At 39.3% G+C, this 15,714-nt stretch overlaps 1 protein-coding gene across 1 annotated transcript in view; it reads right to left on the minus strand.

The window, feature by feature from the left end:
• Positions 1–15,714, minus strand: part of pola1 (polymerase (DNA directed), alpha 1) — a 189,965-nt gene that overhangs the window by 17,569 nt on the left and 156,682 nt on the right. Inside the window, exon 37 of the mRNA XM_042334402.1 lies at positions 15,431–15,527. Coding sequence (XP_042190336.1) covers positions 15,431–15,527 — 97 coding nt within the window. The remainder of the gene's footprint in view (positions 1–15,430; positions 15,528–15,714) is intronic.

The following is a 15,714-nucleotide window of genomic DNA, read 5'->3' on the forward strand; positions in this document are numbered from 1 at the left end:
TGTTTGTTCACCCTCAGTTGCAGGAGATCTGTGATGAATTGGGACAGCAGGAAGAACAGCACAAAGATCCTTTAAACAAGACTGGAGCTGCACAGACTGCTACAGTGCCCGTGTACATCTGTAATCAATAGGGATAACAGCTTAATATCGGACTTACAGGAATGGAATTTTGCCAAATGTTGGATGACTATAAATAAAGTACTGAGACCGCAATGAAAAAGGGAACAGTCAAAATAAAATTAGTAAGTATCAAAACGATATTCAGTCCATTGTGATGGCAACTAGAAAGATCACTTGGATTCTGAAATGAGGAGGTGTTGCGACACCCAGCAGGGAATTGCTTATTTGCGGTCTTAGCAACAGGGTAGTAGCCAATTATTATATCGGTTCTCAATTTCTTAATAACTGGGACTCGCCACGTTGTGAATGATAATCTACTCAATTAGAGGAAATTTAAAATTCTGAAAGTTCTACTTGAAAGCAATATCTGATTAGGTATTAATCCTTCATATAATACAATGCATCATTATTGGAAGAAAACGCTGAATTTTCTTTTCTGTGTCTAGAAAGACTGTTTCCTTTCAGACATATGCTGAGTAGCAGAACATTTGTCATCAAAAATATGTATCAGGTGAACACAATTGAAGATCAAATATTTTGGCGGAGTTTTTCAAAACCTGGTCTTTTGCTGGTCTCATTCTAATCTTAACCACAAAATTAACCAAATAATTAGCATTGTTATTATTATTATAAAATGTCTGCCGCATTAGATGATAATTAGTTATGAAGCACTTTGAGATGTTTCAACATGATAAAACGTAATAAAAATGTAATTTTCCTTCTCACTTGCCTCTATTATTTTCACTGCCCAACCAACTTCCACTTGACACCTTGTTGAGACAGAGAACACATCTTGTCAACAATGCCCAGTGTTGGTGCTGCACTATAATACCCACAACGGAAAGTACCCTATATCTATTGTGCAGGTCTGTGAACATTAGGGTCACCAAAGGATAATGAGAGCTAAGGGCAGAGGAAATAAACTATTCCTTCGTACACCCCTAGTTGTAAACAAATCTAAGCAAACGTTTTTAGTGGTATGCTTTTGGATGATGGGTTAAACAAAAACATTTTCTGTACTCCTGAAAAACATTGCAGATGCCCCCATTAGTTTTCCCTTTATTGTTCACTAATCATGCAAGTACTGGCTCAAAACCCAGAGTCATGCTCACATCTGTAATTAACTCCTGACCACTGTTATTCTACATGTCTTTCACTGTGACAGCTGTCGACCCAATGTATGCTGCAATTTACACTAGAAGGCCTTGACTTTACCCTGGGAGATTTGTAGGAGAAATTAGTTTTCTTTCCCAAAGATGACTTTTGACTTAAAGGCATTGAATAACAAACATTTTTAATATATACTGTAAATCGCAAGTATGTTAAGGATAATTAGTAAAAAATTTTGAGTGGATTTTTTAAAAACTGAAAATGGGTCTTAAATGGTTATGTTGTTGCAACGTTCCTAATAAAAAAAAGGAAGGAAAGAGTGAGAAAATGAGAGAAAGAAAAAGAAAAAAAAGTTGCAACAATGGGCTTCACAAACTATTACCGTCAAGTGTAGTGACCTTTTTTTGATGGCAAGCGTGACAGCCATTTTGTAACAGCCACAAGGTGAATGAGTTTCTGGTAAGTACAATGGTTGAAAATCTCATTTATTTTTGAATAATGGCATAGGATTTTTAACATCTACCTGAACAAGCAGAGCCCTCATCCAAAATACGATCCCTTCCACAGTACAGTGATTATCCAGTACTGCACTGGTGTATCAGCATACACTATAAGCTCAAGCCCTGAATTAAAACAACAACTTGCATTTATGTAGCGGCCTTCTTGCAGGGTAACGTCTTTGAGCACTTAATAATGATGGAGCCTGATGCCAAGCCTAGGGGGGGAAAGTGACCGTAGGCACAATCAAAGAGGATTCAGGAGCGATTTGGAAACAGGGAAGGAGCAGGTAAGGTGGAGGCAACGAGGGAGAGTGTTTCAAAGTTTTGGGGTGAAAGCATGGCTGCCAATAGTGAAGCGGAGGGGACAAGGGACATGCAGAAAGCTGGAGTGGCGGATGAAGGAGTGGAGAATAAGCAAGTTGGAGAACTAGGGAGGTGACAGGACATGAAGGCATTTGTAGACAAGTATGAGTATCTTGAAGTTGATCCATTGTGTTAGGGAGGTAGTGGAGCCTGGCAAGCATTGGCATGATGGGGGTATCGAGTTTAATGCAGGTGAATAAGTGGGCGGCAGAGTTTTAATCAATTGGATTTTGTGGATAGTAGAGATGGGGAGATTGGCAAAGAGGTGATAAAAGCACGGCTGAGTTGGGTGTGAGGTATGGTCAGAGGCAGGCAATGTGACAAAGGTGGAGGAAAGCAATCCTGGTAAGGGGTGGAGTAGAAAGGACAGCTGGAGGTCAAACCTGATGCCAGGGTTATGCACAGGTTTGCCAGGGAAGTTGAAGTTAGAGCTGCAGGAGAGAAAACATTGACAGGAGCCAAGAAGTAACTCTGAACATTCTGATAATCAAAAAAGAGCAGTTACTTAAAATGTTGTAGAAATATGAAATAAATACTACTGTTTGTCTGGCATAATAAGAGCCGAGAAATGCTCTCTCCCCAAACCAAATACAGAATGATGTTTCTCTATCATCTATTTCAGCTATTTTCCTGCAAGAAGCCCTAAAATATTTGTGCGCTCATCATCATTATCCAAAAAGATAATGATCGCTAATCCTTTTTATAGAAAAGTAATTTAAGAACTGTAATCCCCCTCCCCCCAAAAAACTAAAGTCAATACTCAAAGGTATCACTTAAGAAAATCTTTAAAAACCTGCCACATTTCTGAATCTTCAATAAAAAAAATTCCTGAAGAGTTCTTTGTGAATAAAAATTCTAATTCATGATTACAGAGTAGTGTGACAACACCAGTATTTATAATTTTACTGTCAGCTAGCTAATGCCATTTCAGAAAACCTTCAAGTGGAAAGCAATTGGAATTTGTCTGCATCATGCCAGAGTATGACACTGGGTGTTCAACAATATTGAACCTGCTCTGTTCTGTTTCAAAAGGAAGAAGCAAAAGAAATTCTATGAGAAAAAAAACCACAAAAGCATAAGAAATTACTGTAAAAAGCCTTGGGTTTTGACCAAGAAATGGACCGATTTTAAAACAAAATACCACTACATCAAATGCTGGAAGTAAAGAATTGTCTGCAAGCTTTGTCATCGAGCACTTTGAGAAGATTTTCTTTTAAAAGTGCCTTAACAGTTCACCCCGATTAACACAATAATGGTTCCTTGTGGAACCAAACAAGTGCAAATCCAAGACAACAATTGAACTTTTCTGATACAGTGAAAGCTAGGTCTTTATGGATTCCTCACTGTGTTACCAGTAGCCACATTTAAAGTCATCTTTCTTGCCCCAGTAGACAGATGTCGCTGTATTTACCATCCAATTATTCCAGAAGAAATAGCTTTCTCGTATGTTATATTTTCTCCACTCCGTTTTTAGGCGTCCCTTGGAACACACCACCCAATGGCTGAAAGAAAATTGTGATCGCACCTCTGCTCTTATTTTTGAAACGAGCCATTAGATTTGCTTGAGCCCATGGTTTTTCTCACCCCACTCCCCATCCTTGTGGATAAACCATCTGGGTTTGGCATGACAGCATAGGTGACTTGGGAGCTGCATGTATGTGTGTGTGGATAAATCGCAACTATTAAATTATATCCTACCACTCTGCCATACAGAGCCCCATGTAACACTGCTACTCCAAATTTAAACCTGTGTAAACCCCAAAAATAATAGCTCAATATATACAAATTCACCAACCTCTGAAAGTAGTTATGCAGAGATATAGTTTTACTCTGATTCATGATCTGGCTTGTTTATTCAGTCTTTATTGTATTTAAAAACACACACCATTATCAAGAATCTTTATATAAATGCAGTATCAAAAAGTCTTTAAGATGTGGTAGGTAACTATAGCATTATGCCCATTCATTATGTCTGGCAAAGAATGCTGTTTATTTCATATTTCAACAACATTATAAGTAACTGCTCCTGTTTGGTGATCATCTCAGTGCGAGATTTTATCTCTGAGGAATATACTTTCCTTGTTCAGGCACCCAGCATTACTATACACAGTATGTATGTAGTACAATAGCACTGGCAGGATACCTGCTAAAGAAACAGCTACAATGGGAAACTCCCATTACTCTGGCCCAACACCGTGCCTCAACTTCAGCTTGCTAAAGGCACCCCTTCCCCCACAACTACACTAATGTAACATTTCACACCAGCCATCTTTCTTGGTCCATTAATATCATTAAACTTTCCACAAGATCAAAGTTAATACATTAGAAACCTGTCATAAGGTAGTAGTTGGTAGTTGAAGGTCCATAGAACTGAAAGCCGCCTTATAACAGTGTGGCCATTGGTCAGCGAGTCCATATCATGACATCACTGAACATACATGGAGAAGGACAGTCAGCTTCCAGCGACTCCTGGCTCATCAGGTTGCTGCTATCATCACATCCTGCAAACTGTGCATACAAGAACAGTGCACAGGAAGCGACATTGCTAACAACTTAGCAACCTGGAAATCAGACTTTTTTTTTAAAAACATGCTGGAAGCTGACCAGTCCATGATAATAATCTTTGCAGTTGATATAGCACCTTATCACGTCGTTGAGATGTCTCAAAGTGCTTCACAGAATATGCTGTATATTGGATTGACTGTGTATTTTGTGGGTAAAACGCAGCAGCTAATTGTGCACAGCAGTGTCCCACAAACAGTTGTGGATTGAGTGACCAAATTATTATTTAACTTTTTTAAAAAAAGGGGATATTATCCCCGAAAGTGATCTACCAGACGACTAACAACCAGGTTCCTACTCACTGCTGGGTAAAAAGAGGCGTGTGGAGTAAGGAAACTTGCCTAAGGTTTCATCCTGCCCAGAAATTGCACAAGGCAAGTGCTCTAACCAATATGTTACAGGACTTCATGCGGAAAATCTAAGCATATCCGCAGGCCACATTAGCAATACTTCCTTATAACAGGGCCTGTCTCATAATAGGCAATGCGTGAAATAGAACAGGTGCTGGAGATATTAAAACGTGACTTTAACATTGAATTGCTTCACAACAGATCTACATATTTATATATTATATACACATGTGTGTAAGTGTCATAATCCTTTCAATAAATAAATAAATAACATGTTTACTCAATCAATGTTTATGGGACACTACTGCGTGCAATTGGCTGTTGCATTTCACCCACAAAATGCACTGTCAATTCACTTTATAGTGTATCCTGTGAAGCACTTTGAGATGTCTCGAAGATGTGATAAAGCACTATATCAAATGCAAGGATTATTATCATCAATAAGTGTATCTAGTCACTCCCCAAAAAGGTCCTCAACTGCTTGAGAAGGGATTCCCCAAAAGCAATGATTTCAGACATTACTTTTATTATGTTACAATACTGTATCGAGGAGGAGGAAAAGGCCACGAAGCATCAACTAATTCGGAGACACAATACAAGCAACCATTTTCTGCAAAGTATTTTATATGAAATCCAAAGAACTTTAGCAAAATTAAAGTAAATAAAGAAATCTTGTCAAAATGTTTTTCTTTGAGTTTCTGAACTATATATAAACTGAACAAGAGTATAAAGTGCTACAAGATTTTGTTTTCTTCAACCAAACAATTTAGAATATATTAGGTTCTGTAGCAGGACGAGGCCCTTGATACTTACAGATATACCAATACGATTTTGATCCAGACAGCTGCAGTGCTAAAGAACTTTGTCGCCGGCCTTTAAGTCAGTTGATATTTGGTTTCAAAAATCAAAACTTTGGATACATTACCCTCACCCCATAAGATTTCTAATTTGAGGGAAATAAAACGGAGCACCACCATGCCTAAGCAAGTCTTGTGCATCAATATTTTGCTTATTATGAAAGCAAAAGCATTGCTTCAATACATAAAAGATTAGACCTGTATTGTGGAAGGTGCAGATTTTTAAGTAACAGTTCCTGATCAAAAAGAAAATGTCCTTCTTATTTTAGAAAAAGATATTACTGATACGCTAAAGTATTTTATTATAAACACAGGCTGTCAAAGGTTTTGAGTGATAACTTATCAGCCATGTGTCAGAACAATCCTCTGAGGTTCAAAAAGCATGTGATTACCATAACTACTGTACATTAGTCTAACAGAGATTATCAACCTCATCCTTTTGTGCAACAAAAATTTACTTGGGACAGCCAAATTCGTATTTTTTATTGCTGAGCCACTATCCTAGTGCATATACTGCATAAGCATTCAATATGAATGGAGGGAATTAGCTGGCATTTTGTGACCAACCTTTCAACTTCGGTATGCGGGTAAATAACCTTCGCTTAAAGAAGCTCAGTGCCAAAGCTGCTATAAAGCACTACTTCCATAAACACAACAACAATCTTGCCTGGTGTCATCCAGGCTGCCACCTACAGCTGAGGAACATGGGAGCGCAAAAATGATCGAATGGGTTATTGGATGAGGTATAACATCACCATCTATTCCTAAAAATAGCTGTGATTCTGCCTCTCTCTTCCCTCTCCACTTCCCAAATTCAACATAATGATTGGGCCTGAAGATTTAAGTGGCCGCTGCTGTTGCTTTTGATTGGCGAGTTTTAGTGCAGCTTCATTGGACAACGGATTATCCTCTGAAGAACACACAAACAGAGGCTTGAAAGTCAGGAACAACAATTATGGCACCTACATGGGAATCCAAGACGCCGACTTCAAGTGCACACATTTCACGAAAGCCATGGGTCAAGTTTTACACCTATGACCAGTCTTTAAGAACAGATGCAAAAACGTTACATTTCATAATAGATTTGATAATATGTTCAATAATAATTAAATTGGTTATAAAATACTGTATTGATTGTGTTCTCCCCACCAAGGATATTAGTTTGTGCTGTGTTGAATTGCTGGAAGAAATCTTGGCATTCCACTGGTCCCTTCTTCAATATTTCATGCACAATATATATAGTCAATCGACTTTACAGCATATTCTGTGAAGCGCTTTGTGACATCTTCACGACGTGATAAGGTGCTTTATCAAATGCAAGGATTATTATTGTTATTATTATTATTATTATTATTATTGCGTATTTAGAGTGTTCCTGAATACTGAGAATTATGGGGTAAACTTACAGCCTTTCGAAACGCATTCAATGCGATATTGATCACATTATGAAACGCTATATATGTAGACTAGTTTCGCAACTGTCATCAGTCTGACTCATATGGCAGAAGCTAATCTACAGGCCCAAGAGAGTGAAATTTGTCCCTGTTGAGCAGATCATATCTGAAAAACAAATCTTAAGAGAATAAAACTGATTTAGCATTAACCCAGAATCTAGAAATTCACAACCAATGCAGCCTACCACAGCCTTCCAATTTCAAGAGGGTGGCAGCTTGATCTCTGAAAGCCTCAGTCAGGAGAGTCCACTGTACGAGGTGCTGCAACTATTGGCTGCTTGTAATTGGCACTAAACGTTACAAATAGTGTTTCAAAACTAACGCCAGTGACAGTTGAAAATGTACACACATTACTCCATAGTTTATGTGCTCTCTGTCTAGGTTAATTAAATTGTCCCGTTTGGTAAATTCAGTATATTTCTTTATGACTGGATGAAGCCCCTACCTGCTGAGAGGTTTAAAATAAAAACACTTTTTTCTTACAGAGTAAGATGTAGAGAACAGACACCCAACTAAAGCAGCTGCGTCCATAAACTCCTTCAAAATTGCATAACAATAAAAATCCTTGCATTTGGTATTGCACCTTTCACATCAAGAGGACATCCGAAAGCACTTCACAGGATATATTGTGAAATGGAGTGTCTGTGCCTTTTGTGGGTAAATGTTCTGTTCTCACGCAGGATAAGTATCGGCTTGAGAACAGTACGGGAAGGATATTGGAAGAGGTGCAGACTGAGATGACCATGTGCTTCACGAACATCTATGCCACTTGGGTTGTGATATGCAGCTGGTATAGAGGAGGCCTGGATTGAATAGTGAAGATGTATCAATATCCTGAATTTTCCTGTTTGTGTTTGAGAATTGGGAGTCTATGTACTGACGTGTATGTTGTGGGGTAGGGAGGAGAAGGATTGGGAGGGGTCTTTTCAGAAATTGAGGTAGGTTTAGCTTTGAGTGTGAAAAGAGTGGGTTTGGTGTGCCAAATGATATTTTTTTCTCCATGCATATCTTATTCACTGCCCTTCAGAGCACGTAAACCCATGCCTCAACAACTGGATATTCATAGAATCATAGAATGTTACAGCACAGACAGAAGCCATTCGGCCCATCGTGCCTGTGCTGGCTCTTTGGAAGAGCTGCCCAATCAGTCCCACTCTCCTGCTCTTTCCCCAGTATTACAAGAGAAGAAAGATTAAAAACTGCCACATCTTCAATCAATAACCAGAATGTTGAAAAGAATTTTGGATGACCCTTGCTGAACGAGTTACCATTACTGAAAGATATGATCCATTTCGATAATATGAGCACATCATGCCTTTCATTCCAATTACAATCCCTATCATTTCCTCAATCTAGAAACTGTTTTCAATCAACACTTTCCCTTGTTATTGGGGATTATACGCGAGCTACCACCTCCTCTTACATTGAATCCTTGATTGGACAAACCTTCTGAATTTAGCATGCACTGTGATTGCATGTATCAAAAACAGGGTGCCAATCACCATCTTTTAAAAGGCTACTTGCATTATACTCCATCGCAGTGATGATATAGAGCGGGAATATAAGACAAGACTACCACAGAACAGAGTAGGAATCTCATTACAAGAAATCTGGCATAGATTTCTGCAGAAAAAAATCACTTTGTTTTTACACATTTTGTAACTCACTCTTCTATAACTACATGCTTTAAATCATTCTTTTCAGTTTCCACTACACTTACACTTTGAAGCTGGGTTTCATCTACCTCTCCACGGAATGGGGTAAAAGTACATTGCTCAGGTGAGGGAGGTGGCACCAGCATAGACATGATGGGCCTTTCTGTAATAAAATTTCTACGATTCTATTGAGGCTGTGTTCTGCTCAGGCTTGCAGCAAATTTTGAACAAAAGCAGCTGATCTGCACTCTCGGAAGCCCACACACAGCAGTACTCTTAACTTACCCAGGCAGGACAGCTGTAACAACATTATAACTGAAGTAAGCTGTTAGAGATAATTTTGCAACTCATTCAAAATATAAAAGTATAAGACAGAATTGTAAATGTTATTATTTTATCCTAAAGGGTCCCAACTGATAGCTTGGTTACCAAAATTGTTTTAGAGCAATAAATGTGCAACATAAATTTTGGACAAGTTTTGAGCATTTGTTCAGAGCACAAATTTAGCTTTTCTACTGGGAGATTTACAATCAAACACACAATGTAGAATATTTGTATTCTTGTTTTAATTATCAATAGTATAAATTCTTATTGTTAATACTAATCCTTGAATCAGATATAGCACCTTTCAAGTCAAATAATGTGGATTTGCTGTATATTTTATCAGAAAACGTTTTATTTGGATCACGTGATGATTTCAAGGATTATCAAGATGACCAAAGACTACTGCAGAATGGAAAAACATTTCCGCTTTTCGAATCCAGCTTTGTGACTTTACATGGAAATCCAGTGAAATGACATAAGTGCAAGAATTAACTTCAAGCTAGTTCTGCTTTATCCTTTATCCTAGTTCTGCTTTATCCCTCAGGGCTCTGTCCTCGGTCCCCTCCTCTTCACCCTCTACATGCTCCCCCTAGGTGACATCATCCGCAGACATGGAGTTAACTTCCACATGTATGCGGATGACACCCAACTCTACCTTTCCTCCTCTACTCTCAACTCCACGACCACCGATGTCCTGACAGCCTGCCTGTCCGACATCGAGTCTTGAACGAGAGACAACTTTCTTCAGCTCAACGTGCGAAAAACCGAGGCCCTCCTCATTGGCTCACGTCAGCACCTCCGCACCTCAGGCACTGACAGCATCAGCATCCAAGGCTGCACTCTCCACCTCTCAAAGCCAGTCAGGAACCTCGGCGTTTTGTTCGACCCTGAGCTGTCCTTTCTCCCTCACATCCGCATCACAACTGGCACCGCCTTCCATCACCTCCGGAACATCGCCAGACTACGGCATTACCTCACCCCTCACGCTGCTGAAACCCTGGTTCACGCCTTTGTCACCTCAAGGCTGGACTATGGGAACTCTCTCCTCGCCGGCCTTCCCGCCACCTCCCTCCACAAGCTGCAGGTCATTCAGAACTCTGCAGCTCGTGTACTGTCCCGCACCAGGCTTCGGGACCACATCACTCCCACCCTCGCTCGCCTCCACTGGCTCCCCATCCCCCAGAGGATTGATTTCAAGATCCTCATCCTCACCTATAAGGCCATTCACGGCCTTGCTCCCTCCTACCTCTCCAACCTACTATCCCCCTACCTACCTGCCCGTACCCTCCGTTCCTCCGGCTCCGGTCTGCTCCACGTCCCCCGCCCCAATCGCCCTACCATCGGTGGTCGGGCCTTCAGTCTCTCAGCCCCAGGCTCTGGAACTCCATCCCCCAGTGCCTTCGCCTTACTTCCTCCCTCTCCTCCTTCAAGGCCGGTCTCAAAACCTTTCTCTTTGACCGAGCCTTCAGCTCCCCTCTCGACTCACTTCCTCCTCCTCGCTCCCTCCCTTCCCTCCCTCACCCTGACCATTTCCCCCCTCCTCTCTCCCTCCCTTCCCTCCCCTCACCCTAACCATTTCCCCCCTGCTCGGGTCATGACCCAACTGTGCAGCGCCTTGGGACGTCCTCCTGACGTGAAAGGCGCTTTATAAATGGAATCTTGTTGTTGTTGTTGTTTGTCCCCTCTTATTCCTTATCAACAGTGGGATTTTTAAGCCCAGGGTTAGTTTCCATAAATTACGTCAGGGATACTTAACCTGGCCTAAAAATACATGCCTTGGAAGCACCCAATGTTTTTGAGAAGTGCAGTTCTATGAGCTTGAATTCACCAGTCTTTCCAAAATGTTAGTGCTTAACTTAAATTGATTCACTTTATGCATAACGGAAACAATCACAACATTGTTCCAAAGGGCCGGGGGTAGGAGAGAAGAATTCACGCCTGCAGTCAGATTATAGCAATGGAGATTCAATTCATAATTGCTGAATTAGCAAAACTCACGTCAAAGTTCATCTTAAGAATTATGCATTGATCTGGGACTCAAATTCACATTTACGTCTCCTCAGTGCTTTCTCTTTCCCTTCTCTTACTCTTTTGTAGTTTTATTATTGTGTGAAGATCCCGAACTGGGGTTGGCAAAAGGAAGGTGACCCTGACTTATTTTTCCATTCAGCTGCCAAACAGTGTAAAAGCGACAACACCACTGAAAGTAGATGTATCGCAGTTCAAACGCTTGTTGCATATCTAGGTCACCGCGACACAAGTGCCATTCTCCTGGACTTGTAAGTTATGTGTTTATTGTCTGCTACTGTCCATTTCTAATCTGCTGCTCTGATAGAAGTTGCACACAATTTAGATTACGAGCACTAAATTGCTGCATTGACACGCAAACCTCTCACCAGATTTTACCAGTGCTTCATAAGTCATCAAACTCTCACAAAATTCCATTTGCAAAATTGACACATTGGGATACAAAAATACAATATTCACAATAGGGTTTGAGAAGGAATTGTAAATACTGAATCCTGACAGTAGCGGAGTCTATGCCGAAATGGAGCCTGCAAAGAGATCACATCACATTGGATCGGAGCTCCTATAAGTCACTGTTTTCAAATCTTGTCAGCAGGGCATCCAAATACCTGCAGCATTCAAGGTTTTCAAACCCCGTTGTGGGTGCCACAATTTCGAGTGACTATTTGAGGTTGAACCCTGAAACCAATGTGTGCACAGCAATGTCCCACAAACAGCTATGAAGTGAATGATTAATTTGATCTGAGGGATTGTTCACCAGAACACTGTGAAAAATTCCCTTCTCTTTTCGAATTGAGTCACGGGATCTTTAACATTCACCTGAATAGGCATATGGAACCTCAGTACAATGTTTCATCCAAAGATGGGCTTGGAAAAGACAGACAGGCCCACAGTAATCCAAGGCATCATTGACGATTGACCTGTTATAGATTTATGGGGAAATCTGTCTAGATCTAGGCAGTCTATCTAGATCATCAATGAGAATTGGAAGTATAGATATATCCCCAATGCTGTCTGTCTGAGGTGGATGTGTACAGTGCTGTGTGGTTACATTTTTAATCAAACAATTTTATACTATTCAGAAAGAATTTTCTACATTTATCATGTTCTGCTTAGATTATATCCCATCATATAAAGGAGTCCTGTAGCTCAGTGGTTAGAGCACTCGCCTTGCAAGCGAGAGACCTGGGTTCAATTTTCGGCAGGGCAAAACCTTGGCCAAGTTTCCTTACTCCACACGCCTGATAATAAATAATCCCTCAAGAAAAAAATCCAATAAAAAATTAGTCACTTCAATCCTTGACTGTTTGTGGGACACTGCTGTTCGCAATTGGCTGCCCCGTTTCGCCCACAAATATTTCACTTTACAGTATATTCTATGAAGCGCTTTGAGACATCTAGAAAAGCATTATACCAAATGCAAGGATTATTATTATAATAAGTGTTGAAAGGCAGAAACCCATAATATCTGATCTTTAGAGTTGAACAAGGTACTATCAAGCATTCAAAAGGTGCTTTCTCTAATGTACAACTGGTATTAAATGAGGCTTGCAAAGCAATCAGTGTGGTTGGCTGGTTAAATATATTTAAATTCTGGGTAAATCAAAAGTCATGAATTTAATTCAAGCGTTTAAAAAGTAAAGTTCATTCTGTCACAATTGTTTTACTGCTTCAGACTACACAAATTACCTTTTGCACTTAATGATTTTTCTTCTCTTTCCCCATAAATCTATAATAGTTACTTAACATCGAAGAGTGTCATCAACAATAACAACTTGGATTTATATAGTGCCCTCCACGCCGGACGGCGTCTCAGAGCGCTTGAAGTGCTCAGAGTGTGTCCTTTACTAGACAGATGGTGTAGAACAGACTACATGTAACTAAAATCAATTCCATGCCTCAATATTATACAGGAAATGAAAATTATGGAGGTCCAAGGAGATGCTGAAAATCCAAACCTCAAATTTAAGCCATCTAATTCACTCTGCATCAAAAAGCATTTGTGTTACTTGGAGCATATACAAGGTCCCAACGACAGGTGCAATTACCAATGATCTCCAAACGCAGAATATATATTTTTCAGCCATCATGTTTGAGAGTATCCAAACCAAACAGAGTTCCATGCATCGCACCTATACATGGAAATTCCAGAGATGTTTATTGGAATGGAATACACACTCTCTCCATGTAGGGATGCATTCTGCTTACCTAATTATGGAAAGTATTAAGCATTCCCACTAGTTGTCAGCTAGGACCATCTTACCCTTTGGGGTTTTGGCTTGAGGGTTAATGGGAACCGAGTGCAAAGAGTCCCTGCTCCCAGTTATTGGTAATGGGAGTGTATGATGAGGATAGCCTGTGTCCCTGCAGAATGAGACATCGTGATAATATGAACCATCACCACTTGTGCTCTGGACAGATGTTTACTACGACATGCATTTGTTACCTGTAAGGTGGGAGAATCTAAACGGCCACTACTTAAACATAGCTGTAATTTTAGCAGGTATTCTTAGATATTTCAGAATGTGATTCAGGAGTTCTAAATAATGGTCAATAAAAGGAAAACATTGTTATTATTCAACTAAACCAATTCAAGGCCTCTTTCATTTAAATATCCATTAAAATTTAGTCCAATGCCTCCTTGTGCACGTGCAAGTCAAACATAATCAACTTTCACAAAAAGGGTTATCATTTGCAATTGGGTCATTAAGTTAAAAAAAATAAAAGTTTCAAATGTAAATATCAAACTTCACAAGGTCTTTTGGCCTTGGTATGTTTTGTAAATATAAGTAACTCCGAATGATTCATACTTGTGCTGCAGTTACATTAATAAGGATCGTTCTCAACCTCCATGAATCATATTTAGATAGCAGTACAACACAATTTACATTTATGTAGTGCTTTTCACATCAGGAGGATGTCTCAAGCCTGGTTCAACAGGATTAGTATTTTCTAGATATGCAACTGGCATCATGGCCACTTCACTCTTATAAACATAAAACATTTTCTCTACAATCTTCACAATTTTAATTGTTGAACCGCCAGTTACAGCATTCGTCATTTTAATCAATGAGAGCACCTGTTAACATGGTGAGAGTCAAACACATCATGGACAATGTCTTTAAAAATGTACTGGATACATAAACTTAAATGTGTCAATTGCGGGTCTGTGACTGTAACCCAAATAACCTCAATAGTGATAATGAATCAAAGTGAAAAAGCAAACAAGAAAAAAAATCACTGCAGCATTGATGTGTAATTATCATGGTGATTGGGTTACATTAAGAGCTTTTATTTATGAAAAAATAGTTGCAGTAGTTGACATCAGTATAGTGATTTATTTCAAATGCAAGGATTATTATTGAATAAAGCAATGAGAATAACTTTCATTTATCAAATTTAGAATTCATGATCTAGAATTAATTTTATGAATTAACTCAACTCGGGTAAAATCTGGTTTAGGAGTTTATTATCACTGAATCAAATCATGCACATACCTCCCTATGGTCCCAACACTTGATGCTCAATTTCAGGCCTACCTTACGTTTTCAAACCATTGTGAGCTTTGTGAAACGGCTTACATTTTAGTTTTCTTTTTGACTAAATGTGCATAGATGTCGTATTCAAAAGGGAAGATTTTGGCAAGGGGCAGAACTTTCTACATGGCCAATGTACATCCCCTCCCACGTGAAAGGTGCTATCAAATGTAATTTGTTATTTTTGTATGAAAAAGTTTGAAAACACAATGGAAAGGGTAGGAAGTATTGTTCAGAATTTTCAATTTACCAAAAAGTTACCACAATGTGAAAAAACTGGGACATGGCTAAGAGGTTTATTTTATCTACATTACATAAGTTAGTGTTACCAGAATATCCAAAGCGATGTATAAAACATTATGATAGCCTATAAACTCTTGTTTCTGCACAAATATACAATAGAGCTCAAAATGAGACAACTGACTTCCTACGTCAGAAGAAGCCACAATTCTATCAATGGTTCAACTGAGCTGCTTCCTCAATGAAGCATTTCCAAGAAAACCCAAGTTTTCTTTCCACTAATATCACTATTGAACCACGTACGGTAGTTTTATTTTTATACAGCCCTTACCTTTTTCCTGCTCGGGCAGAACCTTTTCAGTTGCATAATCCCAGTCAAATATATAGGAATAGTAGCACAGTTGAGTGTACAGCGCCTTATCGGGATACTAAAGAGAAGGCAGAAAAATACAAGACAAATTCATATGTTTAGCACAATTTCTGTAATTTCAAATACCAGGTACACTTAAAAAAAATTGCTATCAAGTCATCATTTGTAACTAAACAGTTAGAGTAGATTGGAATTGGAAGTGTCCATGTTCCCATTTATGCTGCCATTACACTTTTTAAACTAAT

Source organism: Callorhinchus milii, unplaced genomic scaffold (assembly GCF_018977255.1).
Source record: "Callorhinchus milii isolate IMCB2004 unplaced genomic scaffold, IMCB_Cmil_1.0 Scaffold4, whole genome shotgun sequence".
In the NCBI taxonomy this organism is placed as follows: domain Eukaryota; kingdom Metazoa; phylum Chordata; class Chondrichthyes; order Chimaeriformes; family Callorhinchidae; genus Callorhinchus; species Callorhinchus milii.